We start from the raw sequence: 27,843 nt of genomic DNA, 5'->3' as shown, positions 1-27,843 counted from the left end.
CGCCCAGCGGGGCAGGCTGGCTGCTGTGCCCCCACAGGCAAAGGGCATCTGTAACCCACTGGCCTCTGCCTCTGTATTAACAGGGATTTTCCAAAATCTGGGGACAGCTGAGCTTTTTGCAAAGACCCAGCGTAGAAATGAGTGGCTTTAGTGTTACTGCTGAGCTCTTCTTTGCTGGCATCAGCGCTGGTGTGGACACAGGAGTGGGATGAACTTCCCGACCTGTGTGCCCACTGCTCACTCCTGTATGGTGTGGGATCGTGGAAACCTGTTCAGGGTAAATTTTTCCCGCATATTTAGCTGTTCCTTCTGGCCTCTGAGCTTTTCTCCTGAGAACAAATATGCCTCTAATGCTTCATGTGTGAATAACTCTGGCCCTGCAAACCATCTGCATTTGGAGCTGAAGGACTTGCACAGGGAAGTAGGAACCTTCTGGATGTAATCAGTAGTGTAGTTTCCAGCCTATTAACATTTGGAGACTAATTATGGCTGCATAAACGCTGTGGTTTGTAACCCTTTTGGTGCTGATGGTCTTACCAGTAACATCTTGCTCGGTTCACATACTTGGGTTTCTTACGCTACATGTTATGCCCCAGAGCTGATTTAGTATAGAGACGTGAACAACTAGAACAGAAGCTATAGTTACATCTTAGACAACTGTTATTTTAGCTGCCTTCTTTGAGGGAGAATGATAAACCCACCTTTTAAACCAGATCTGTTCGAATGCTACATTTTTGTAGTAACTTAGTGTTAGTACAGCTTATCCAGCCTAATAAGTTCTTTATTGCCAATATAATCTGTGTGGTCTATGCTGGTACTTGCTGTGGGCTAAAAAGTGCTTTGAACCTGCAAGAATTCCTTCTTCTTGAGGAATGCAGGAAAAAACCAATCTTCAGCCAGCTTGTAAAATTCCCCTAGTTTCTTGAGGCTTATCTCAAGTATATTTTTAATTACTGAAACTGAAGCACTCATGTCAGATCATTTTTCTTTTCAGAATTCATATCTATTTTTAAAAAGGGGTGGGGGGAAACAGGCTCTTGGAGTTCTAACACTTCTGGAATACTGCAAAATGAGCAATAATCTCACAGTATCCATAGAGGAAATGGGTTATGTGGTGAAATCTGGGCAAACCAGCTTTCCATTCATTTGGAACTTTACTGTGATGATTGTGAAGATCAAAGTTTGGTTTTGCTTTTATGTGCAGGAGTCCAACCTATTCCTTCTCAGGGAGGGAAACTTGAAATTGCCGGCACTGTAGTCGGCCACTGGGCTGGAAGCAGACGTGGACGAGGGGGGAGAGGGCCATTTCCTCTGCAGGTGGTGTCCGTGGGAGGACCAGCCAGAGGGTAAGTGCCAGCCTGGGAATGTGCTCCTCGGGGGATTTCATGGGTGGGGAAACAAGGAAAAGTTGGGGGCAGTAGAGATTGCATATGACACTTTAGGATACATAGGGTCAATTATGCCCACTGAATATTCAAGAAAAACATTGGCATTCCTTTTAAGATGCTTTTCGCCAGTTATTTGTATGAGTATGAGCATTTTTATGTGCCAATAAAACTCATACTCAATCTGAAATATATATCTATATATATACACACACACAGAGGTTGGTTTTGCATGAGGAGATGACTTTGGGAGTGCCAGTACCTTTATGACAGAGAAATTGGATTCTTCACTAGTAGATTTTGATTTGAGATAAAATGCCTGAAGTTTCTTTTTGTTGGAAGTGCTGTCCTAAGGCAGTAAGGTTTGAGTGCAGGTTGTCACCCCAAAGAGAGAGGAAAACTGTCAATGCCAGATCATCCTGTGTCCATCAGATCAGCACCAATAGGGCATTGGTCACATGCAGAGTTACTGGAATAGGCCAGAGGGAAAGTGACTGCACCAGCTTGCCTGTTGGTTGGGTCAGTTCGTACTGAAGTAAAACCAATAGGAAAACATGCTCATGTTAAGGGTTTTGCCTAAAGACAGAATCACAGAACCATAGAATATTTTAAGTTGGAAAGGAGCCATAAGGATCATGGAGTCTGTGACTGCCCAGACCCCCCAACAATCCCACCCTGGGCATCCTTGGAGTGCTGTCCAAATCCTCCTGGAGCTCTGGCAGCCTTGGGGCCGTGCCCATTCCCTGGGGAGCCTGGGCACTACCAGCACCCTCTGGGGGAAGAATCTTTCCCTGGTCTCCAGTGCTTTAACAACAGGTTCATATTGGCAGAGGTTATTTCCTGCCAAAGGTCACTACTGGGAAACAGCACAGCAAGTTGTCTCAGTTCATGGCCCAATTTTTGCGCATTTGTATTCCATTTTTCTCTCTTTCAGCAGAGGGAATTGAGTCAGGCTTGTTCACCCCATTGCCTCATGTCTCTGCAATGCTGAGCTCAGATGTTGTTCTTATTGTGTAAAATTATACCAGCTGCTTTGTATTGGCCTCGATCCATCAGTGTATTTAGTGTGATTTTCTGAACAGTTTTTCTCAGCTCCTTGAAGGACATGCTTTGACCTTGTGAAAAGAGAGCCAGTGGGGTTGGCAAGGAGGGAACACAGTGAGAGGGACTCACATGCAAACCACAGCTCCTCTCTCTTCATTCTCTGCTCTCGTTTCTAAACCCCAGAATTGGATTTCTTAATGCCCAGTGTGGGAATTCACAGCATGTGAGTGGAGACTGGGGGGCACAGTGCTGTTCCCTGGGCAGTGCAGCCTTGCTCAGCTCAGGGACCTGAGCAGCACTGGCTGCTCCAGCCAGCCCCACTGGGGTCAGGTGTCACACCAGCACCTCCAGAGCAAACAAAGGGCATTCCCAGAGCAATCCAGTATTGCTAGCAGAGAAAACAAGGAATTTTTAGAACAGTGTTCTTGACATAATGATTGGGAAGTTCAGTTTCTTCAGCTGATGGAATTAAAGCAGTTGCAGCTGAATCCTGGAATTGCTGAGATTGGAAAAGACCTCTAAAATCAAGTCCAGCTGTCGACCCAGTACTCACCACCATGCTCACCTCTAAACCACATCTCCAAGTGCCACATCCATGTGTTTTGTGAACAGTCCCAGAATGGTGACTCCAGCACTGCCTTGGGCAGCCTGTGCCAGGGTTTCACCCTTTCTGTGGACCAATTTTTCCAAGCATATCTAACCTAAACCACTTCCCCTGGCACAACGTGAGACCAAGGTGAGAAAGCTTGGTTTCATCTGATGTAGTCTGTACTGAATCACACCAAAAACTACCACCCAATGTGTCTAAGTTGGGAGTCTCCATTGGAAAGCATCCCAGCTTACCAGTTGCCACATGCCAGGTACAGGTGAAACTCCTCTATTCGCTCAGTTTCTTACATAGTTTTGTATCTACACGATTTTTTAATTCTGCATCACTTTGTTTTATCAGAGCCTGTCTGTCTCGTTGTTTACACTGGGACCTGTTACTTAATGAGAGAAATGGCTTTCTGTGTGGTTCAAATTGCTATTTTTGTAAGGTGAAAGTATTTTGAGCTCTGGTTTTAAAGTGTCAGGAGGATAATTTGACACTTGGAAAATGTTTCTGCAAAGCTTGAAAGCATTATTTATTGTTTATTTAGAAGGGAAATCTAAAAAGAGACCTTTCATTGCTCAGGACCAAAAAGGTTTTTTGGGTTTGATGCAATTGCAAGCAGTAGAACCCTGCAATTCAGAATTAGGCATCTTGCCTCTTTAAAGACATGTTGATGATAGGCACTAGACAGTGAAGCTAGGGAAATCATATTCCAGCAAAACTAAATGTAAAGCAGTAGTAAACAAAACTGATGTGTGTTTTATTTTCTCCCCTTGCCCCACCCCTGCAGGCGTCCTAGAGGAGTTATCTCCACTCCGGTGATAAGAACTTTTGGAAGAGGTGGAAGGTACTATGGGCGAGGTTATAAAAGCCAGGGAGCAATTCAGGTAATGAAGCCATGTGCCTGACTGCAGCACGCTCTGTGCCGGGCTGGGCTGGGCTGCATCCAGACCAGCACCACTTTAACTGCTACAAGTGTTTCTGGCGACCCTGGAGGCTGTGAGCTGCACAGCGCTGACAGGACAGGCTGCTCTCACAGCTCACTTAAAGCAAACTTGGCTTCTAAAGACAGACGTGGAAGAATGTATTTTGACATGAATCCTGTGCCTACACAGCTCTAACCAGCCATGGGAGTAGAAGAAAATTTAGAAAATGGGAGAAATACAAAGCTGAAACAAATTAGCAGTTCTGTTCCTGCCCCTACTCTTCCCAATTTCTTTTCTGGGACCCCAGCCCAACCTTGTGGAGGAAAGTTTGTAGCAGTGAAGGATCTTTGCTGCTGCCACGCTCCAGATCCAAGAGGTCACTCTAAACTTCTTGGGAATAGCAGAGCAGCCTTTCCCCCTGAGCATGCAGGTTCCTTTCTGGTGACAGCCTGCAAAGCATCCATGGATCATGACTTCTGTCTGTTCCGTGGATCCTTCAAACATAGCTGAGGCAGACTGCTCATTTGTATGAGATGCCACTTGTTTTCAGAATTCTGCTTTCCTCCCTTTTCCATGGTTCTGGCTGCTCTGCAGTTTGGATGAATGAGTAGTAAATAGTTAGAAAAACTTCCACAATAAGTATGTTATATGGACATGCCATTTGTCAGGGAGACCTGAGAGTAGGGGGGGTGTTTTCAGGTGTCAGACAGTAAAATAGAGAATTTTCTCCAGTAGATAATGAAGCAACTATTAGCTTTCAGTAAAACGTACTGTTTTACAGGTGTAAAAATTCAAATACTTCTCATCCTTCTTAAATTGCTGTGTACACAGGCTGTATGTCTACAAACATACCTGTGGATCTGAAACTACATCTTTAAATAGAAGAGAAACCACTGTGTCAATAACAGAGCATCTAATTTCTGCGTACTTTAAGCTTTGAAATAAAGGAAATCCTGAAAACGAGCTCCCAAATACTCCAGGCTTACTACAGGTGTACTTATGGGATAGTTCAGGTGTAGTTTAGGTAGTAGCTGCAGGTGTCTTGGCAATGCCATCAGGGTTGGGTATTTGCATTTTTGTTGATGATATGTAATTTGGATGGTAAATACTTGTGATCACAAGGACTTGTGTGTAAAATTGTGCCTGGAGAAGGAAGATAAATGGCATTTTCTGTGGACCTGAGCTCATTGCATTTTGTGGTCATCAAGGCCATATAGGATCTTCCTTGTACAGGAAGAGACAAAAGGTGATTTAAAATGCACGTGGCAGGGAGAACTTGGGCAAGTTCCCACGCAGTGAGTGGATTGTGAGGGTCAGGTGAGGCTGGGAGGTGCCAGTGGCCCCTCTGCCTCACTGAGGCACTGCCTGTGCAGGGCCAGGCTCAGCCTGAGGCACTTCCTCCCCTCAGCTTGGGAATCTGACCAAAACCAGCTGTTTGGATTTGTCCAGCACACCAGACTGGTCTGTTTTGTCACAAGATGAGACCTTTCACTGTTGTTCTGGAAATGAACTAAAGCATGTCTTGAAAGCTGAACTTAAGGACGTCTGCAAAGAGGCACGATGACAGTGATCAATGTCCCTTGTCCTCATGTGCAGTCCCATACCTGTGCAGTGGGACTGAATTGTGATTATCTGGATAATGGGAATGCCAGAGAACAGCAGTTCTGACTCACCTGCAAAGTCCTTCTGTAAAATCCTTCAGCAGCTTACTGCAGGTGTTCCAGTGGGTAACAGTGGAGGTTTTTATACTGCACAGCTGTTTGCTGCTGTTTGAGGTGTCCCTGTCTTAAGCCATTTCTTAGCACTTGACTTTGTGAACAGTGTGACAGACCAGTGTGCTGCTTCTTAGCAGCCTAACCCACTTATTTTGGTTTGTTTAAAGCCTATTATGTTTCTGGAACACTAAGATTAATTATAAATACTTAAAAACTAATTGTATGCTGCATCAGTCTGGTTTTTATGGCTATACTCAGTCTTGTAAGATTTTACTATATGCTTTTTTATGAAAGCCTTTCCTAGTCCTGGAAGCATACAGGCTGGTGCAGGGAGTAGTGCATGGTGCCTCTGCACTCCTGCAAACCTGGCTGGAAACAGTCGGGTTTGTGCTTGAGTGACACGGAATCCTGCCACTGGATCACAGCACACATGAACCAAGGAGCAGAGTGCAGCTGTACACTGGTCCTCCCTTTTGGTGTTTCAGACATTTGTGTAGCTCTGATGTTGGGAAAGGAGGGCCACATCGGAGTTAAAACAAAAGCATTTTTCCCGGGGGCATCAAAAGGCTCTGGGGAACACCGAAAAAAATCCTCTCCGTGTATTTTGTGGGCCACTTCCTTCAGCAATGCCTAATATTTGGTGTTCACTCACGACCCTGTGCCCTGCATGCTGCCTGTTGTAGTGTCCTTATGTCAGACTGTACATTTATATACATTTTTAGCACTGGTTCTTCAGTAATTCTCTTCTTTTTTTAACAACTAGGGCAAACCTCCTTACGCTGCTTCAGCAGAAGAAGTAGCCAAAGAACTTAAGTCAAAATCCGAGGAATCTAAATCCTCACTTGTGTCTTCAGATGGATCCCTGGCTGAGAATGGAGTTGTGACTGAGGAAAAACCAGCTTCCCAGATGAATGGGAATACAGGAGACATCAGGGCTTCCAATCAGTCTGAAAGTGCCTTGAGTAATGACTCTAAAATGTGCAATACGAATCCTCACTTAAATGCACTAAATGCAGACAGTGTTTGCCATAAAGATGATGCTCTTGAGGCCACTGTCTTAAAAAAAGAAGAGTAAACTTATTTTTTATAGAGGGTGAAGGATGTTGGGAAGGGTCAGGATTAGGAATATCTGGAAAGAAAGAGAGCCTACAGTTATGTACATTTTTTCCTTTCCGTAAGAGAAAAATGAGGACTTTGGAAATTCGGATCCCTCTTTGATGTCAGAGATTTAAACAACACATTTTTTTAGTTTTAACCAGTTGTAGTCAAAATGCTACAATAAAACAAAAAATAAAAAAAAAAAGAGAATGAAGAGCATTTGACTCCCGCACTTAAAATGAAGTATACATAAAGTTTAAACTGGTTATGACAAAAGCTTGTAGTTTTGTTTTTTGAAATATAAAGAAAACAAATTTTGGCAGTCTTTAAGTATATATAGCTTAAAACTATAATTTTTAGTACTTGGCACCATATGTATGCCATTATATTTGATTTTGCATTACTGTGTCACAATAAAGCTTTCTTTAAGGCTTTGATTTCATGATTATGGGGGGAAAAAGGCACAACCACAGTTTTTTCTTTCTGAAATCTCATCACCGTTGCCGTGGTTCTTTTGTGTTAAAAATGTGCAAACTCTCGAAACTACCAATTCTCAGTAACACTTGCAGTTCTGCTGAGTTCAATAGACATCATACATATGTTACGAGCGAGTTAAACGGAGATAAACTTGAAATCATAGAAGATGCAAACGACCTTTCAAAACAAACACAATGTGTTGGGAAACTTTTTGTGACTAATACCATGCATCCGTGATCAATGAACTATGTGGTTTTGAATCAGACGTAGACCATTAGTACTACTATTTGAGCTAAACTTCTGCATGGTTCATGATTTTTAAAGTGTGTAGTTAATATTATGCATGTTATTGTCCTCTTTCTTCCATTCTTACAAGTACTGTGCCCATTTGCAAAACAAAAAAAAGCTAATAATCAGTAATAGTCCTATAAAAGATGTTAACTATGTTTAGTCATTGACTGATCTTGCTCTAACCTTAAAATTTTGTGATTATTGACCTCTGTTGCATTTATTCTAAAACTTTAAAAAAAAAATTATCTAGCCGTTTTGAATATCAACGTTACCCTGGTGTACTCATTGCTGTATGCATTATTGTTCTCTGTTGCTGTTTTATGCCTTCATATTAGCAAATATGAAATTCTGTGAAAAACAAAAAAAAAAAACGCTTTGATCTTCAAAAAAAAAAGTACCCCCCTTCTGTAGCAGGAAACAAATGGCTTGTTCTTGAGAACTTTCCCATCAAGAATTTAGTATAAGCAAATATACCTGTATCATTTTGATGTTTTTGTTAGTGTTTCCAAACTTAATGTACTTCAAAATCAGAATCATTTCTTTATATTCGTTTTCATATAATTCTCCTGATGCTCTTCATCACACATTAGTGATCAGAAATGAGGTGTAATTCCCCATTCCCTGCCCGCCAGAGCTAAGTAGGTATCTTAATGTAAGTTGAAGGGAGTTCTGCCCCAACTCATGGATTGTGCAAGAATGAACTACTGTTGGGTTTGGCTGGTTGTAGATGGATTGTGGTGTGGTGTCTTTGAAGGCTATTGAATGCAACTTACAGTGCTTAATAAAAATCTTTATTCTTTTAGTATAAAATACTGTATGCCTTTTTTGTCAAGTATTTTTTTAATTAACATGTAAATAAAAGTTTTTCCTGTGCCCAAGTCAAGTGGTTGAGTTGCCAGGATCTGTGGTGTCCTCCTAAAAGGCAGGGGAGGAAAGCACAGCCTTTGGTTGTGGATCCCTGGAGTGTCCCAGGCCAGGTTGGACATTGGGCTTGGAGCAGCCTGGGACAGCGGGAGGTGTCCCATGGCAGGGGTGGCACTGGGTGGGCTTTGAGGTCCCATCCAACCCAAACCAGTCTGCCATTCTGTGACTCACTCACTGGGGGACACCACACCTGGTTGGAGTCGTGCCCTGGCTTTGCTGGTGTGTGCAGCTCCTTTAGATGTCACCTTTAAAAGTCAGACGGTTGGAGAGATGCAAACAAGGCAGAAATAACGGGCTCAGTTGTTCAAAGAAAAAGACAAGCGCAGGTGCTCAGGGAGGTTGATGGGGGTGGGCAGTGAGAGGGTGGTGGGCCATGCCTCCACAGAGCCGGGAACCAGGACTTTTACACGGGATCCGGCTGACAGAACACGAGGAGTGCAGGTTTACGCCTTGGTGTAAACTGGGGAGCTTCTCCCTGCCGTGCCCGTCCCTGTGTGCCCACAGCCGCGGGCTGTGAGCAGCGGGCACGGCTCCTCCGGCCTGCCCTGACCCGACCCGCAGCACAGCCGTGTTCCCACCAGGGACAGCGATCCGAGTCACATCCCTGGCCCCTGCCCGCCCCGCTCCGTTCGGAGACTCGCCCATGCCAGCCCCTGTCTGCTCTGCCAGCATTGCCATGTCCGGCTGCGGGCACCCCTTGTCCCACTGCCCGGCACTTCTCCTTCCCGAGCCCTCCTCCGGCCGGGAGCTGGCACGGAATAAACAGCACCAGCAAACCCGGGCTGCCGGAGCGGTCCCGGGCGGCAGCGCCAGTCCCCGCTGTGCCTTCGCTGCCGAGGAGCCGGGACGGGCTGCGGGAGCCCGGCGATGCCCTGAGAGCCCGGCGATGTCCCGAGAGCCCGCAGCCCTCGGGACGGGCACGGCGCTGCCCGCCCGCTGCCCCCAGCTCCCTGCAGGAGAGGCGCCTTTGGTACTGACACAGTCCTCCTGCAGAGCGCCGAACTGAGCCCGCGATCGGCGACCCCACGGAATGGCCGACCGCTGCCTGGGCGTGCTCCTGGAGGACGTCTTTGCACCTGAATTGATGGAATGGAATAGAACAGGAATAGGAATAGGAATAATAGGACAGAATACTTCAGTTGAAAGTGGCCCACAAAGATCATTGAGTCGAACTGCCTGATCACCTCAAAGCTGGCCAAAACTTTAAGCTCATTAATAAGGACATTATCCAAATGCCCCTCGAACAGTGACATTTTGGGGCACCGTCACACTCTCCAGGACCCTGATCCAGGGTCTGACCACCCTCCCGGAAAGGAAAGCCCCGGGGCGACCAGTATCTCATCGGCCAGCTCCAAGACAAGAGTTAACCCGGGAGAATCCGCTCTTTGCGTGGGACGTGGGGCCACCGTCCGTGCTGTGCCACGGGGCTCCTCGCTCCCCCCGTGTCCGTGTACGGAGCCGCGATGCCCGGCGTGTGCCGGCCGGCCCCGGCCGTGCGCTGGCCCCGCCAGGCTGAACCGAGCAGCGGCCGCGGGGAAGGTCCCGGCTCGGGACAAGCCCAGCGCAGGGCCCGGCCCGGCTCGTTCTCGGGGCGGTGTCCGGCCAGCGGGGCGGCCCCGGGGCAGGGGGGCTCGCCATCGCCACCGCCACCGCCACCGCTACCGCCATCCCCACCGCTACCGCCATCGCCACCGCCATGGCCACCACCGTCCCCATCCCCGCCGCCATGGCCACCACCGTCCCCATCCCCGCCGCCTCCGCCGCGGCCGCTCCGCCTCTTCCTGCCCGCGGCCGGCCGGGGGAGGCGGGGCCGCGCCGGGAGCGCCGCTCGGGCTGTTCCGGGCTGCAGCTCCCCGGGGCCGGGTTTGGGGCACTGTGAGAGCCCTGCCCGCCGCTGGGGCCCTTCTCCCGCTCAGGGAACAGCTCCGGTGAGCCCCGGCCGGAGCCCCAGCGCCTGGCGCAGCCGGGAGGGGAACGGGGAACGGGAAAATGGGGAACGGGGAGTAGGGAATGGGGAATGGGGAGTGGGGAATGGGACGTGCAGCCATCGCTCCTGCGCTGGGACGAGATGAAGATGAGGCGGTGGCACGTCCTGCGGTGCTGCCGGTGCCCAGGAGCACCGTAACCCGGCCCCGCATTACCCGGCCCCGTGGCAGGTGGCAGTGCCGGTGGTGGTGACAGTCTGTGATCCTGGAGATCGCACCCAGAGCCTGTAAAGCGAATCCAGCCCGGGCTCACTGACCCGCCAGGTCCCGGCGAGTCCCACCCCCTGGACAGAGATGGGCTGAAGGGGGACAGTGTAGCATCCCAGGAGATAAGGCGTTGATAATGTGTGTGTCTCAAACACTGATAGCTGTGGAGCCAACCAAGGATTGTTGGTAATAACACCCCATTGGAAAAGAACAAGATGTGGCTGCAGGAGGGGTCATGCAGAGGAGGGGCAATACTTTTCTGGGACAAACATCCTTGTTCCAGTCTCTGGAGATAAGCACAACACAGTCCAGTGCAAGCACAGGAATGAGGCTGAGGAGTGAGCATTGGCTGTAGGAGGTGATCAAAACCACCCATGTCCCTCGAAAGCCCTCTGGCCCATTTCCAGAAAGATCTGGAAGAATGGATGGGATGGGATGGGATGGGATGGGATGGGATGGGATGGGATGGGATGGGATGGGATGGGATGGGATGGGATGGGATGGGATGGGATGGGAGCAGAGGGCTCATCTAACAGTGATTCTGCTGTTATCTTACTCCAGTTTCTGGTTCTTAACAGCTCTCAGTGCATAGAAAAAGTTCTAAACACTTGAAAAATCTCTTTTTACCTGGGAAATTCCTGGACACTTTAGATTTGGGAAAAATGAACATTCAGGTGCCTGAGGATGTGTGCTGATCCCTAGCGAGAGATTAAACAAGTGGAGATCAGCCTGAGGAGTGATGGGCTCCCGTGTCTCCCTCTTCTGTGGAGGTTTGGACCAGAGAACACTCGTGGCCCTGCACAGCAGCTCTGTGAGAGGCTCTGCCCTCTGTGTGGGCCTGTGCCACTCTTTTCCAGTTGGTTTAAAAAGACAATAAAATTCACTTCAAGGTTTCAAAGAGGGAACTCTGTGATCAAATGATGTTCTGCTGAGGCACCCCAGCACAGCTCCACTGCTCACCTCCCCTCCCAAGGGCAGCCAAGCACTTTCAGCCAGGACTGAAGTGCTCGTGGAGAGCTCAGGACAGTGGGGCAACCTCACCCATCAATTTCTTAATCCACTAATCTCTGTTAAAACGATGAGTAAGGTGTCTGAGCTGTCAGAACACAGTCTCTACATTTCCATGTAGTGTCAGCTCCAGCATGCTCTAGCACAACTACTGATGGCCCAACTGACTGTGGCACTTGGCAGTATCTGTAAAAACGTGGACACTGTAAAAACGGGAGTAAAATCACAGGCACACCGCTTGCTGCCAGGGATGGCATTACCTGAGGGCCACCAATGGACAGGGGAGAGGTATACATGATTCCTGTAAAAACAGGAGTAAAACCACAGACAAACCGCTCTGCTGCCAGGGATGGCATCACCTGAGGGCCTGCGATGGACAGTGGTGAGCTGGACATGATTCCAGCCCCTGGGAGCACCTGGCTGCAGCTCAGGCATGGCCCTGCTGCCCTTTGTAGTGAGCACCAAACTCACAGGGCATTCAGAGGGTTGGCTCACCACTGCAGCAGCTGGGACACTGGAATTTGGGTGGTGCCTTGGAAATAAAGCTGTTTGCATGGAGATGCTCATGGGACTGAGGAAAGATGATGGGAAAAATTCCTCACACCGATATGGGCTGGGTGAGCAAAGCTCATAAACAACTGGGAGAGGGAACACGGGCACAGGAAGTGGTGTGGGGGAGCTGCTTCAGGGAACAGTGATTTTGTTTGGAAAAGGCCTCCAAGATCCTGGATCCACCTGCTGCTTCCACGCCCCGTAACGTGCCAACACTGCCTTCAGGAGGGGAGGGGACCCTTCAGGGCACAGCTGCCCGTGTGTGGGGTGGGCAGAGGCACAAAGCCCAGTGTCCTCGTGACCATCCTGTGCCAAAGGACACCCCAGCCTCTGGGGGCTCATTAAACCCTGATGGTGCTGGAGGTGTCCTTGGCATCGAGGAGCAGTGCAAAGGTGTGTGCAGCTCTGTGATGGCTCCCAAGCCCTTCTGCCCCATCTGCCTTACTCCCGGGACTCACTCTTCTACATTCTGGCTGAAGCTCTGAACCATTAAAGCCATGACCAACAGATTTAAACTTAAAGAGGGCTGGTGTTAGGCAGCGCGTTCTTACACGGTGCATTGCGGTGAAGGAAACTGTCCCTCGGTACACTTGGAGACCCTCCAAAGCACTGAGTGACAGCTAAGGGTGCAGGCCCGGGGCCTCCCCCGTGTCACTGCACTCCCAGCTGTGGCAGAGGCCACCTGTGGCGGGGCTGAGTGTGTCACTCACACACAGCCCTGGGCGGGACACTCCTGCCCCTGGCAAATACTCGCAGTGGGCAAGGGGAAGGATCCCGACAGCCTCTCTTCAGCCATTCAACAACAGCCGCCTCTCTGTCGAAAAACTTGAAACTGAAGTTTTTTGGCTTCATGAGCTACCCTTGTCCTCCACAGGTGATTCTGAGGACTTTTGCAGACAGGTGAAAAAGAGCTGAGAAATGTCAGTTTTAGCTTTTTGCTCAAAGACAAATTCCCTGCCACACCACCAAATGCAGTGGATTCACGACGCTGAATCCATCGTCACAGAATTACAATCCCACCTTAGCTGGAGGCCCTTTGTGAGCACTCTGTAGGAGGCTCCTCAGGGAAAGGTGCCGGTGGCCTGCGAACACTGTGGGAATAGAAGTCGTTCCCAAAGCCCCCAGCCCGTTTGTTTAACCCCTGTCAGAGCCTTGGCCCGGCGGGGCGGCCCGGTGCTGCATCCTCAGCCCCGCTCACACCCAGGGCTGCTCTCGGGGCTCTGGCTGGGCCCTGGGCCGTGTTGGGGTACAGGGCCAGCCCGTGCCTCAGGGTCCCCCCACGGCCCATGATCTGCCGTGATCTGCTTCTCGGTGGCCACCAGGCGTTCATTGCCATCCCCTTGGTGTCACAGCAGGGCAAGGGCTGCTGCGAGCAGAGGTGGTGACTTTAAAAGCAGAAATCACGCAAATAGAGAGAATCACAGGGTGCTTTGAGCCGCAGGCGACCTTAAAGACCCTCTCGTTCCAACCCCCAGCAAACCCCCCCCAGGCGGTTAAACCCCCAGCAAGATCACGTTACTGAACAGAAAGAAGCCCGTTCTTTTGGGTTCTTCAGATGAGAGCCAAGCGCGGTGTGTTTCTGCCTGTCCCCCCGCACACCCCGGCGGGCGTTGTTCCCGCGGGTCGCGCCGCTCTCCTCCGGGCTTCCTCGCCCTTGGGGGCCGGAGCCCCCCGATCCCTGGGGCTCCCCGCTGGGGCTGTGCGGGTGGCGCGGCCAGCCCCGGGCGCCCCGAGCGCGGTGCCGCCGTCCCCGGGCGCTCCCCGCTCCGCTCCCCCCGCGCCGCCCCCCAGGCCCCCCCCGGCGGGGCGGGCGGGGGCGCTGGGGCTGGGCAGCTCCCTCCCGGCAGGCGGGGGTTAACAAAACACGCGTTTTCCGCCGAGCCCCCGCCGCGCCCCGGCCCCGACCGGGGAGCCCCGCTCGGCCGCGCCGCGCTCCGCCCGGCCCCGCTCGGCCCCGCTCCCTCCGGGCTGACGCAAGGCCGGGCCCGCCGGGGAGGCCGCGCCGGGCTGTCACCAGGGGGCACCGCCGCGATCGCCGAGCGCCGGGAATCACCATCCTGGAGGGACAACAACAACAACAACAACAGAGAGCCCCGGCCCGCGGCGCCGGCGGGCGGCGGGACCTGGCCATGGCCCCCGGCTCCGGGCAGCGCTTCCCCGTCCTCCGGCACCGCTCGCCCGCCCCTCTGGAGCCCTAAACCCACCGCCGCGGTTTTGTAGCGTTTTTTTTTTTTTATTGTTATTATTTCGTATTCTCCCTGTTTTTCCGCTCTCCCCTTCCTCCCCCGTGCCTCCCCCCGCGGCCCCGCCGCGCTCCGCTCCGCTCGGCCGGGCGGGCGGCGGGCGGGCGGCCGTGAGCGGAGCGGATCGGCGCGAACATGGCGACGGTGCCCGTCTATTGCATCTGCCGGCTGCCCTACGACGTGACCCGCTTCATGATCGAGTGCGACGCCTGCAAGGACTGGTTCCACGGCAGGTAACGCACCGCGCCCGGCACCCCGGCCCCGGCCCCGCCGCCCCCGGTGCTCCCGCCGCCGCGCTCCCTCCCGCAGGCCTTCCCGGAGCGGGGAAGGAGGAGCCGCGCTCCCCGGCGCCGCTCCCGCGCTCCCCGCGCGCCGGTTTTGTGTGTTTTGCGGCTCCGGGGCCGGGTCGCCGACACAAAGCTGCTCCCCCCGCGCTGACACCGGAGCCCCGGGGCGGCGGGGGCCATTGTGCGCGCCCGGGGAGGGGATGGGGCCGCCCGGCCGCGGCTCCGCGCCGCGTCCCCGCCGGAGCCGGAGCCGGAGCCGGGCCCGGGGCGGGGAGAGCGGCGGCGGCGGGGCTCGGCCGCGCTGTCAGCGGGCTCGGGCCCCGCGGCTCGGCCTCCCGCCCGGGCAGGGCTGGGGCACCTTGGCCGCGGCGTGTTCCCGGTGACAGGGCGGCCATGGCCGGGCAGGGCCGGGGGCCGCGGGGACCGCCGGGCCCGGGGGGAGCGGGCGGGGAGCCCTGGCTGGCGCAGCGCCCGCCCCGCGGGGACCCCCGGGGACCCCCGGCCCTGGCCGAAGCCGGGGCCTGCCGTGGCGGGGCCGCGGGCAGGGGAGCGGCGGGGGAGGCCGGGCGGGGCGGAGGACTCGGCTTTTCGGCTCGTTTCTCCCCAAAGCGCCTCCCGGCGCGCAGACAATGGGCGGCCGCGGCGGAGTTGGGGCGGGCGGCGGAACTTCGGCGGCGCCTGATGCGATGGGGGCGAGGGCGGCGACTGGGGACAGAGAGCCTCGGCGGCCACCGCAGCGCCCGGGCAGCCGTGCGGGGAAGGGGGTGACCGGGGGAAAGGGGGGTACCCGCGGGGACAGCCCCCGACAGGACCCCTCGCTCCCTTCGGATGTGACGGAGGAGGAGGAGGAGGATGGAGTGTCAGCGGCATCGCGGCGATTCCCCGGGAGTGACTGAAGTGTAAAAAGTGCAGTTAAAATCAGGTAAATCACCTGGACGAGCGCTTTTTACCACAGGGGTCCGGTGAGGTCAGGCTGTGGCTCTTCCGTCGGGAGCAGCGGGCAGAGGGGCCGAGAGGCGCTGCCCGGGCACCCGCACATCGCCCGTGCGCGGATTCAGCTGCTCGAGACGCTTCGCCCTGGCATCAGGAGTGATGTTGCGCCGTTTATTTTGGAAGCTGTGTAGGACTAGGAAGGGAAATGCGGGCAGAGCCGGTCCGGGGGGCAGTGCCGGCAGAAGGGTGCCCGGGACGGGCGCTGGCAGGACCCGCCGGCCCCTGCCGGGCACGACTCGGGCACAGATGGGCAGTGAGGCTGGAGAGGAGCCTCAAGCGTGTGTACTCCAAACTTAGAAAGTTTAAGGACATGAAAGAATTGGGATTTTCGGGCAGAGTAATGACAGAGTGGATTCCTGAAGCGTAAACAGCGAAAGGAGTTAAGCTGCCGGCGCAGGTAGGGGAATTTCCATTGACACTAACCAAGAGAGGTTGGTTGTAACTGATCAAGCAAATGATCGTGTTGTGGGCAGCTCCGGCTCAACAGCACGAGGAAAGGTGTTTCATTTTGTGGCAAAAGGGGCAAAATTGATTTGTAGTGCTGCTACTGGGGGGTTGTACGCTTTTCCCTTAGCTTCTGGTGGTGCCCAGAGATTGATTTTAGAGAAAGGAAACGGAGGAGGAGTTCACTTCTCACAGTGTCAAAACCTGAGGTAATTGTATCAGAGAAGTTCATAGAGTATTAGGAGCAAACAGCTTATCTATGACACTGTTTGCTTTTCTTGGTAATATGTAAGCAAATAAATAGAAAAAAAATTACCAGGATTTAGCTGTATAAAATCGTGTCTGTCCTGGACGCTCAAAGCACTGATGTTGATGTTTATGCGGAACTGCAACAAAAAAATATTCAGTGTTATATAGTACTGCAACCAAAAATACAATGTTACATCGGGGCAGCAACCAAACACGAGCCAGCGTGCCAAGCTGTGCTGGGCTCAGGAGGCTCGCCCAGTGTTTAATCATACTTCTGCTTCTTTTTGACATGATGCACAGTGTGCCGTTCAGAAAACATGGCCCTTTCTGCTTTGGTTTTGTAGAAGCAGATCAGGTATTTTCATGTTTCCCTTCAGACAGGGTTCCCAAATATTTAAAATAAATGGTTTTTATGGGTTTATCCCTACAGCAGTCACAGTTGCCCATTCATCTGAGGCTGGGCAACATCTCTGTGGTACCTTCAGCAGTTCTGATGGCAAATTGATATTTTCAAAGTATCTGAAGTGTGTTAAACTTACCTGATGTAGTTTAGAAGTTGGACACAACAGTGGAGCCCTCTCCACTTATGGGACAGATGCTCTGAGGACCCTTGGACACTGCTGACCTGTGCTGAGCCCTGGAGCTGTTGGTGTGTTCACAGAACCCTATGACTCCTCGTGAGACTGAGGTCTGATCATTCCTGTTCTCTGTTTGCCCGAGCTGCTCCACACAAGCAGCTTCCAGCAGTCTGGAAAGGACAGAGATGATCTTGGGGCAAAGGACAGTAATGCCAAGGTGGGCATGGGGCTGTCTGAGTCCCCTTCGTGTGCAGGTGGTGTGTGTGCTCTTTGGTGTGTTATTTGGTGTGTTATTTGGTGCATTCTTTGGTGTGTTCTCTGGGCTGCTGCAGTTCCACACACCTCAGAGCTGTGTCCTGAGCAGCCACCCTGGTGCTCTGTGGTTTCCCGGCCTCTCCATTGCCTGTGCTGGCTCCTCTCCCCCTGGGTGCTGTCCCAAGGAGGAGTCCTGGAGCTGTTCTGCCTGGTACCAGCTCTGCAGGGACAGGGACAGCCAGGCTGTGGGACTGTGGGGTGGGAGGTGGCTCTGAAGAAGAGCAGGAAAGGAGGAGGAAGAGGGAGTGGTCTTGATGTGTGAGGAAGCTGAGACTCAGCAGGTGCCCCTTGGGTCACTGCTGCCTCAAGGGTTGGCCTGGCAGGACAGGATTGGTGCCAGCTCTGCCACCTGGGGTCCCCGGGCCAGCCACGTGCTGCTGGGGCACAGGGACAGGCCTTCAGCTGTTTGGGGTGAGGAGCTCTGCCTTCTCCTCAGCCTGCAGGGGATGCTGCTGGTGACATTGTGCTGCCCCACGTCCCTACATCCCCCATCCTGGGAGCAGGGACACCCTCCATCCCCCATCCTGGGAGCAGGGACACCCTCCATCCCCTGTCCTGGGAGCAGGGACACCCTCCATCCCCTGTCCTGGGGGCAGGGACACCCTCCATCCCCTGTCCTGGGGGCAGGGACACCCTCCATCCCCTGTCCTGAGAGCAGGGACACCCTCCATCCCCTGTCCTGAGAGCAGGGACACCCTCCATCCCCTGTCCTGGGAGCAGGGACACCCTCCATCCCCATCCTGGGAGCAGGGACACCCTCCATCCCCTGTCCTGGGAGCAGGGACACCCTCCATCCCCTGTCCTGAGAGCAGGGACACCCTCCATCCCCTGTCCTGGGAGCAGGGATGGGTTTCCTGGCAAGTTGCTGGGGGCTGGAAAAAGCCGTCCATGGTGACAGATCTCCAGGTGCCTCATCTGAAATGGGCAGGTTACAGAACCTGGTATCCAAGACAAGCCTTTTTGTACCAGTTTGTTCGGCTAGAAATCTGTACGGGGTTACTCATTACAGCTGGAGGTGAGGGGAGGTAAATTATTCATTTTCTCTGCAGTATTTTGTTACCTGTTCCTATAACCCACACCTGGTGCTGCAGGGTGGGATTGTGCTCCCTAAATGAAATAACAAGTATTGATTTTATTACCTCGTGTATAGTTGAACTTTGATCCTTCTTGCTCCAGGCCTGGCAGTGGTCAATAACTTAGTAAAAGGTTTAGTTACCTAAAGCAGCTGGTGCAGTTATCAGAGCAGCCTGGAGTGGTGGTGGGAGTCACTCAGGACGCCCTGGCACACAGAGTGAACGTGGCTGGGGTAAGGAAAGCACTCCTCTGTTACACTGCAGAGCTGAGCCCTCTGTGTGGGCAGATTTTATGCTCATAACGGAGCATTCAGCATTTTCCCTTTCAAAGCCAGGTGTGGTTTTACACAGCAGCATCTAGTTCCACTCTTATACCCAGGCTTATCACTAAGCAAATTTGGAAATTTGGGTAAAATTTGAAGATGAGGATAATCCTAAATCCTGGAGTGCTATTTGCTTTGGTTTTATCACAGCAGAGGGAATCCCTGAGGTTAATTGTGCTGTGCCCAGCATGATTTCCTTTCATGTGCCGAGTTCAGATAGGACCAAGGTGTGTAAGGTTTTCAAATAACTAAAAATCTCAGGTAATTTCATTTTTTCCTGAAGAGTTAGTTGACATGGCAGGCTCAGTTTTCTGGGAGCCTGCCCACAGCAGGTATCATGAACCAGCCGTGCTCATGCCTATTCTGGAATGCTTTAGGAAATCCGAGCCTAAGTGATACCAAGAGTGGACAGCTGTGTGGAAAGTCCTACCTGGACATTGTCTGTCCTGCTGCTATCTGGGAGCCAGTAGAGCTCACAGAAGATTTTTGTGTATAAAAATTCCTCTAATTCTAGAAGACTTTACTGAGATTTTACCTCTGAAAGGGTAAAATGTTAGAAATATTAAACACAATTTGTGTTTAATTAAAAAAAGGGAGAAATCCTGTGGTTTAATGAGTACTCTCCAGCAGCCCAAGCCTTTAACTGCACTGTTTTGTGAGCAGCCCTGTGGGCACTGAGGTACCTGTCGAGTTCAGCATTAGAGGGGTGGCAGCCTTAACATGTCACAACAAAGAAATGAGTTCTGCAAGCAAAGGGGAACTGTTCCTTAGTGCTGAAACGCTCCATAATAAAGAAAATGGGTAAAGATGTCTTAAAAAATATTTAAGTCACAAAGGAATGTGACTATATATGGGGAGATACTGGTGAGGAGAAAAAGTGTTATACAATAACATAAGGCTTTCCAAAACTCAGAGGCCACCGTCTTTAATATTATCTTAATGCATTTTCTTCTTTCTGAGCAACAGAAATTTTGTAGTAGCGCTGTGGTACATCTGCACCAAAAACTGAACGTGTTCTCTCCCCTCTTGTAAAGCAGCCTGTAGGTCTACAGTTCTCAAAATATTTTATTAAAACACGGTTTGTGTCATTAGAAGTGTCTTACAGAGGTGCTCTGTAGCAGTGCGGGAGGTTTGTTTGTGCTACAGGTGAGCTGCTGCTTTGGGATCACGTGGGTTTCTCATAGTGACCATGTCATGCATCTTATCAGTGACTGATAACACTGTAACGTGGGTGTACATTAGCAAATCTTACACTGGCTGACTGATACCAATAGTAATTCTTTTCCAGAGTTTTATCTGGAAAAAAAGGAGCCTGTTCACAGTCCATTTTACAACTTCATGCATGGCTGTTTTGGGGTGTTACCAGGCTGTTGCATCCAAGCACCTCTGGTACACAATATAATGGCAGAACCAACATGTTAGAACAAATCTCACCAGGTCTCTCAGGTAGATGTTCTCTGGGCTGTCAGTTCCCCACCCCGTGTGGTGGCTGAGCATATCCCCTCCTCAGAGGGGCACTGAGGGGCAGGGTGTCCTGGGGCTGTGAGCAGGCTGCAACATCCTAAAGCAAATGGCTTCAAGGTGTGCCAGGGGAAGTTTAGACTGGATATTGGGGAAAATTTCTTCCTCAAAAGGGTTGTGATTCCTGGCACAGACTGTCCTGTGGTGGGGTCACCATACCTGGATGGATTTAAGGAGGTGTAGACCGGGGACATGGGTTAGTGGAGTACATGGCAGGGCTGGGAGGGATGCTGGACCTGGTGATTTGAAGGGTCTTTTCCACCCCAGACGATTCCATGGTTCCGTGATCTCCAGCTCCGTTCTGTGCCTGGTGCTCTCCAGCCCTGGGAGCACAGCTGGGGCACCCAGGGATGGATGGGAGAGTGCAAATCCCTCCTTGCTGCACCCTCCTGGGCCTTTGGAAGAGCTTTGGGAGAGGCTGACAACACGTGCAGGGCTTCTGTGGAGGAGTTCCTGCTTTTCCTCTCAGACACATCCCCAAAACCTGCCAGGTGCTGCTGCTCCAGGCAAGGCCAGGGCTCAGTCCTGTGCCCACGGGCAGAGCAGCAGGCAGGACACTGAGTCTCCCTGGGTGTATTTGTGCTCAGCTTCCCAGGTAACCAGGACAGGCTTCTGCTGGGATATTCAGCAATTTGTGGTGCTTCATCCATTAGTTTTAGCGAGTAGCCGAGAAAAGCACAAAGTTAAGCAATAGTACATTTTGACAGGAAAAAATAAACTAGAATTGCAGAAACAAAGATATTTTTAAATTTCCTGTTTGCAATTGTCAACCCAGTAATCTGAAATTATGTGAGAGCTGCCTTATTGTTTTTATGGAATTGCTCATGGATTTCGTTGTGTTTTCCACTTTTAGCAAAATACACAGTACATTTACTCTCAGAAAGAGATTTTTCCTCATCTGGCAGACTGGAAGGATGTAACAAGTGAAAAAAAAAAGTGAAATATTTCTGCTAGGTATCAATAGCTGTGATTTTTTGTTAAACCTCCATTTTTGCTGTTAACATCTCAATGGTGGGGAATGGAAAAGTGGGAATTGGCAGGAATGGTGTTGCTGTGCCATATGTGCCGTGTCCCTTGTGTCAGCCAAGGATCGTGGTGCAGGAGCACAGTCCCCACTGCCAGGTTGTAAGTGTGGTTTAGTGCCTTTGTTGAGTGTCCCAGCAAAGCCTCGGGGTGGGGGCAGGTGGGGAGGCAGGAGGGCTCCCTGGGCCTGTGTGTTAACAGGGACAGTGGCTCCTGGTCACCATCCCCTTGGGATCTCCCCTCCATTCCCGGTCACTGAACACCCTGAGACACAAGTGCAGCTGTTCCTGAGGAATGTGGAGGCTGTCAGGGTGCTCTTAATTTGTTTAGCCAAACGGAGCAGTTGACTGGGCAGGAAGGAGCAGGACCACCCCAGCTCCTTGCAGGCCACGGGGACAGCGCATGAACAGCACAGGAGCTCCTTCACACCCCAGACGTGTTTCCCCGGGAGTTAAAGGACTCTGTCACCAAGGAATCCTCCTGAGTACTGAACGAAGAGTCATTGAGCAAAGAGTGGTGAGCACGTGGGGCTGCTGAGTCTTGCTCCGTGGTCACTTCAGAAATCCAAGTCACAGAGGTGCCACCAGATGCCACAAGGGCCCCAGAAAGCCCAGGGGCCACCTCTCACCAGCCTCTCCTCTCTCATCTCTGCTCCTGGCTGTGGAACACTGACAGTGCTACTCTGCAGCTGGTTCCTGATAAGGGATTCCTCATTCCAAGGACCTGACTAATTCTTGCGCTGGAATTCCTCCTCTTTTTGCCTCCCAGTGACACATCACCAGTGAAAGGTGTAAAGGTGGGCAGAGTGTGTAAAGGGGGTTGGAAAAGGTGAGGATGGCATTTCCTTACAGGCCAACATGAGGCTTGTTCTTAAAGGGGTGGATTTGCTCCCGTTGAGGTGCCTGAGGAGGTCTTCAAACACTCAGATGTGTTCTGAGAAGATCCTAAGAATTCAGAGCTTTTACTGCCAGAGTGGTTCTTAGCAGTACTGGGAACTCTCATCCACAATTCTTTTGCATCAGGACAAACACACTGGCCAAAGGAAAGGACAGCTGTTCTTGAGGGAAAGTCAACAAATCCACTAATCAGTTGCCCCAGTGGTTTATTAGTTCATTATCGGAAAAATAAAATCATGTGTATTTCCAATCCAAGTTTGCTTATTTTCAGTTTCCAAGTGCTGTATTATTGCATTAGTGAAGAGCCTCTTTCTCACTGAGGTGTTTCTATCAATGTTTGATGTTCTTCTGCTCAAGTCATCTTCTTTAATTGTGAGATGATAAAATTGTTCATCTGGATTTGGCTGAAATACTAATAAACAGTCCAAGAAGTACTCTTCATTTAGTAGTTCTATACAGAGACCTTTTAACTTTTGACCATGTTTCAGTGAATATTTTTCCCACCTCTTCTACTCCACATTCAAGTTTCCCTTTTTCTTAGTTTATATTTTCAGTAACTCATCAGACAAGTGTTGGTTATCTGCATTAAACTTGTAAAGGAGCCAGATATGGCTGTACTAGTTACTTTTTAAGCAGTCTGGTTTTGAAACTGTGTTTCTACCTTTGGAATTGGCTCATGAATCACAGCAGAAGGCCTCAGCCTTGCTCTGAGTTGGAGCAAGTAAAAAACCTCTCCAGTCCACTGTACTGGCTCTGATAAGTCAGAGTGCTGAAGGACCAAGGAAAGCAGAAAGAAACATGTAGCAGTTCCTCAAGAGAAATTTTAAGGCTCTTGGGGCTGTGCCAGAGTTCATCCCGATGGCATCACGGGGCGCTGCTGCACACCAGCTCCTGCTGAGGGATGTCTGCCCACAGCTCTGTCCTTCCAGCGCTCACAGGAGCAGGATCCACACTGAGCCCAGGGCAGCAGCTCAGCATGCACAGAGCCCTCACTGCTGCACTGCTGCACTGCTGCACTGCCTCTGCTCAGCCTGCACTGCCTCTGCTCAGCCTGCACTGCTGCACTGCCCCTGACAGCCTCTGACAGCCTCTGCTCAGCACTCAGCATGCACAGAGCCCTCACTGCTGCACTGCTGCACTGCTGCACTGCCTCTGCTCAGCCTGCACTGCTGCACTGCCCCTGACAGCCTCTGACAGCCTCTGCTCAGCACTCAGCATGCACAGAGCCCTCACTGCTGCACTGCTGCACTGCTGCCCTGCTGCACTGCTGCACCGCCTCTGAGCCTGTCCTGCTGCATGCTGCATGCTGCCCCAGTGCCCCGCTGCAGCCGCACTGTGTGCGCTGCCGAGGGCGCGGCGTGTGATGGATGAGCCGTGCCGTCAGGAGCGGGGCCCGCTGGAGCAGTGCGAGTGGAAGGGCGGCCCGATGGGCAGTGGCCGGGCTGAGGGGCGGCTGAGGCTGAGGGCCGTCACTGTTCCTGGCGCTCCTCGGAGACGGCGGGCTGCCGGAGCTGTGAGGCGCCGTGTGCCGGGGCGCTCGGGCCCGAATGCGTGGGGAGGGCTCTCGAGGACTCGGACACGTTATTTCCCGTCGTTCTTCGGACGCAGAGTTGCGCAGGACTGTCGCAAACCGAGCAGATGCTGCCGAGGCGTGCGGGCCCGGGCCGTCCTCCCGCGGCGCTCGGTGCCCGCGGCGCTGTGCGGGTTTATCCAGGTTTCCCTCTTTCCAACACCTCACCAGAGCGCGGCATCGTTTTGCCCAAGCGCTCGTGTAGAAGGCAGCGTGCCGGGGCCGGCGGTGCGGTGGCGATTCCCGCTCAGCCCCGCTGGGAGCTCGGGGGGCTCCGGCTGAGGGGTGATCGGCCGTGAGCTCGCCGCGCTGCCCGCCAGCAGCTCCCGGCCGATGTGCCGGCATTGCCCCGCTGTGCGGGCCGGGCACAGCCCTCTGCCCCGCCGGAAAACCGGCACTGTCGTGTTTCGGGTTCGCCGGTGACGCTCCAGGCTGCAGGAGAGGGGAGCAGGTAAGGAGATGGGTGCTGTGAGTGACCCCAGCAGGGAGGGGATGCTGTGAAGAGCAGCCCTGCACCGAGGGGAGAGTCTTGTGGGCAGTGTTCTGCTCCCACTTACCTTCTGGGGCTGCCCTGAGCTGCTGTCGGCTGCTGCCTCAGTCCCGCATAGAACTGGTGTCCCTTTTTACCATACGGCTAAATTTTCCCATTTAAAAAGTGCTGATCTGAAGTAGGTGCTGGAATTCAGTTACAGTCCTGTTTGGAAAATACCCAAAGGGCTGGAAGGAGTTGGGGCTGGGGTTGTTCCCTGATGCTTCCAAAGCAAGGGGCTGTAGGAAATGATCCATTCAACAAGTCACTTGCAATCAGAACTGCTGTTGCTTGTAGTGTTCAACGATGAGCCAAGCCTAAATGTTTTTAAGTTCCGAAACCTAAGCTTTTTCCCAGGAGGCTTTCTGCAGGGAGAGTGGGCAGCTTTTGTTGTTTAGTTGGGCTTTTTTTTTTTTTTTTTTTTTTTTTTTTTTTTTTCTGGAGACTTTTTTAGACCTGGCAGAATTGTTGCTTTATGCTTTGGTGCAAGGAAGTTTTTCAGTAGCAAAGCACTCACAAATGTTCTTCAGAATAATTATTTCTGCTTTTCTGTGGTGTGAGAGTTGGCGAATGGTTTGAGGAAGGAAAACGTGTGTCAAGGAGGTGTTTGTGAAGAGCACTTAGCTGGAATCCTGCCGAGAGTGGGAGCAGAGCCTGTCTGGCTGCCTGCAGTCACAGCCTGAACCTGCTGCTGCCTTTTCATTGTTCCTTCTGAATTTTGTGTACTTTTGCATCCTTGTAGCCCTGAAATCCCTCTCAGAGCAGAACTGATGGCTGTAACTGCAAACCATGCTGATGGGGAGGCTCAGTGGCACTGGCTTGCTGCAGGTCCTGCTCGTGCCACAGGGCTTCAGGGGGACAGAAATGTCACAGAAAATGCCATAGTCATTTTTTAAGGAAGGATGTCTTGTGGAGCACTTTTAAGGAGTGTCTTGTGGAGCACATACTGCATGGGCTGGAAGATTTTCCCTTTGAGAAGAACAAGGCTGAGCTCTGATTTTTTGTTGATAAGTCACAAGCAGTGAAACAATATTAACGCTTCATGTCGTGTTTGTGAAAAGGCAAGAAAAGTATCTGGAGTAAAAGAGGGAATTGATGACTCCCCATAGAATCCCAGAATCATTTGGTTTGGGAGGCACCTTAAACCTCACCTTGTTGCAGCCTCCTGCCAGGTGCATTGATGTGCAGATTTGTGAATCAGCTGAAGAAAAGAGCACTTTAGTCAGACACCACAGTAACAGCAACAAGGTGCAGTCCCCACTGCTCACTCACTGCTGGTGGCACTGGGTGTCACTGGGTGTTTTATTTCAGCTGTTACTGCTCCTCTGCAGTTCAAAATCATGGGTGATTAAGAGATATCCTCATTTGGGATAAGGGGTTTCCCTGTCAGTTACCAGGTGGAGCAAATCCTTACAAGTCTGTGGACACGGAGAGCACCACTTCATTTCACACAGCCCAGTGCCCAGCCTGAATGTCTGATCCCAGGACACCGTGTGGTTTGTGCCTCTTGCTACCACAGCTTTCTAAACACTCAGGTTCTCCTTTTTCCCCTCTGTCAAGGATGTTTTCCATCATTCCCACACACATGGGCCATGTGCAGCATGGACAAGGATGGACCATCCCCACCCTGGCTGTTTCCAGCAGTGGGGCAGTGCTGAGCTCTCCGTGGGCAGGGGACCCTGTGCTGTCACCTGAGTGATGGTGGGGGTGAGCCAGCTGCAGAATGGCAGAGCACAGCATGGATGGACATGTATAAAGCCAGTTTGCATCTTGAAATAGGAATAAAATGTGATAAAGCTGTAATTAGGTCATTCGAAATTTGATGTTAATCTTTTGAAAATGTATTTGAGGTGCTGAAATGAAATAAAGGCACAAGAGCAGGTTATGTATCTCAACAGGAACAGTCAAGAATGGTTTGGAGGTTCTGTTAATAATTTATAATTATTAATTTGTGTGGTTGTTGGATTTAATTTAATAAGTCCTTTAAAACATGACAGTGAAAATCATTCCTGTTCCTTCTCCCTCCTTGTGCTGTTGGCTCATTTTGGAGCTTCCCCTGTGAGTGTTGCAGTTGGCTCAGAGTGTTTGCCATGCAAAACAGAGCATGAAAGGTAACGCTGGGCTACTATCAGCATTGCCATGTGTTTATATATTTATATATACCTATAAAGAATGCATGAAAATGGTCCTGTGACTGAAAAGGACAACCAACCATTGATCAGTATTTTTAGCCAGATCTGAGCATGCTTATGCAAATTACGGTGGTAAGTTCCCTCAGATTTAAAAGTAAGTTATATAAATGGTTATATAAATGGGTGTCACAATTAAAGCAAATCAAACACACGCAGTGCTCAGGTTTGTATTAATGTGTATAAATCCACACGTGGATGTATAAATACACAGGTACAAGGGATCGTTGCTGTTCAAAGTTAGTGATGTCTGGGCCTTTGCTGCTGTTAAATTGTTTACATTTATCTGTCGTTCAGTCACACACATGCACTGCCCATCTCCAGCCTGCTCCTGCCACTCGTGGGCTGTGGATGTGACAGGCAGGGTGAGCACATCCTTGGTGTGGGCAACAGGGGTGAGATGAGAAGGAACATGAAACAGGAGCGGTGCTGCTCTGAGCATTGTGGCTTTTGGAGAAAAAGTCCCAAAACCCGAAATCCCAGAGGGCCCATTGGTGGCAGGTGTGAGTCTGTAACAGGCCAGGGCTGCAGGAGTTTGGTGGGTGGGGGATCCTGCACAGCTGATATTGCTGCAGTGCTATTTGCAGTAATGTTCCTGTTGGAGGGAGAAATGGAATGACAGGGCCGGGGCAAGGCTGCAGTGAATTTGTAAGGGTTTTCCACAGTGGCTGATTTCCTGGTGTGCATGTGCTCATTCTAATTCCTAGAACTGCAGAGGGCAAGACATAAGAGACATGTTTTACCAGGCAGTGCTTGGTAAACACGGGTTTGTGTTGCAGCACAGCTGATCCTGGCTCCTGCTCCTCAGGGCTTGGGTTTAGCTTTTGGGGTTCCTTCTGCTGTGGGGCTCTCCTGGGAAGGTGGCCTCCCTGCTTGGCCACTTGTGGGGTGCCATTTCTGGTAGAGATGCTTTTAATCTTCAAATCCTTGGGCCAGCAAAGGAAGGCTGAGGTTAAATCCAGTCTCATTGGCAGTGCTGCCTGCTGCCGCACTGGGCTGGTGGCTGCCAGGGCTCACTGGGACCAGTCTGCCAGGGGAGTTGCCTCTGTTGGTCCGTAGGGTCTGGGTATGTCCTGGTTGGAGAGCTGGCAGTGTCCACCTTCCTCATCCCTACTGGTTGTGTTACACTGAGCCTTGAAACTTCGCTCTGTAGGGCCTCAAGGACCTGAGCAGTGAGCCCTGCCTGATTTTGGGGGTTCTGACTTCCAGCTTTGAGTAACAGATTTGTTGCTGGCATGTGCAGGTTCTAGTTAGGCCACATAACAGTGTGATGCTGGCAAAGACTTGGGCTGTGCAGTAGGTGCAGGTTGCGGCCATCTAGACTCTTACTTTATTTCTGTTTGGTTAATTCCTTTTTCCCAAGGTGGATGATATTTCTTTTACACAGTGTCACCAGCTGGTTTTTG

The 27,843-nt window shown here is 51.6% G+C and overlaps 2 protein-coding genes across 6 annotated transcripts in view; both read left to right on the top strand.

The window, feature by feature from the left end:
* FAM120A (family with sequence similarity 120 member A) overlaps positions 1-8,338 on the top strand; it is a 46,400-nt gene extending 38,062 nt beyond the window's left edge. For 3 of the 4 annotated variants that reach the window (XM_066326989.1, XM_066326990.1, XM_066326991.1), the window contains 3 exons: positions 1,205-1,346; positions 3,812-3,908; positions 6,426-8,338. In XM_066326989.1, coding sequence (XP_066183086.1) covers positions 1,205-1,346; positions 3,812-3,908; positions 6,426-6,737 — 551 coding nt within the window. In that variant the 3' untranslated portion in view covers positions 6,738-8,338. Of the gene's footprint in view, positions 1-1,204; positions 1,351-3,811; positions 3,909-6,425 lie in introns of those variants that run through there. The other variant, XM_066326992.1, reaches the window with a different exon arrangement.
* A 5,785-nt stretch (positions 8,339-14,123) lies between these two features.
* PHF2 (PHD finger protein 2) overlaps positions 14,124-27,843 on the top strand; it is a 52,368-nt gene continuing 38,648 nt past the window's right edge. The window contains exon 1 of one of the 2 annotated variants that reach the window (XM_066326997.1): positions 14,124-14,680. In XM_066326997.1, the coding sequence (XP_066183094.1) occupies positions 14,583-14,680 (98 nt within the window). In that variant the 5' untranslated portion in view covers positions 14,124-14,582. The remainder of the gene's footprint in view (positions 14,681-27,843) is intronic. The other variant, XM_066326996.1, reaches the window with a different exon arrangement.

This window comes from Sylvia atricapilla, chromosome 11, assembly GCF_009819655.1.
Source record: "Sylvia atricapilla isolate bSylAtr1 chromosome 11, bSylAtr1.pri, whole genome shotgun sequence".
Classification (NCBI taxonomy): Eukaryota; Metazoa; Chordata; class Aves; order Passeriformes; family Sylviidae; genus Sylvia; species Sylvia atricapilla.
Note: the sequence above shows the minus strand (reverse complement) of the source record. Positions and strands in the feature narration are given on the sequence as shown.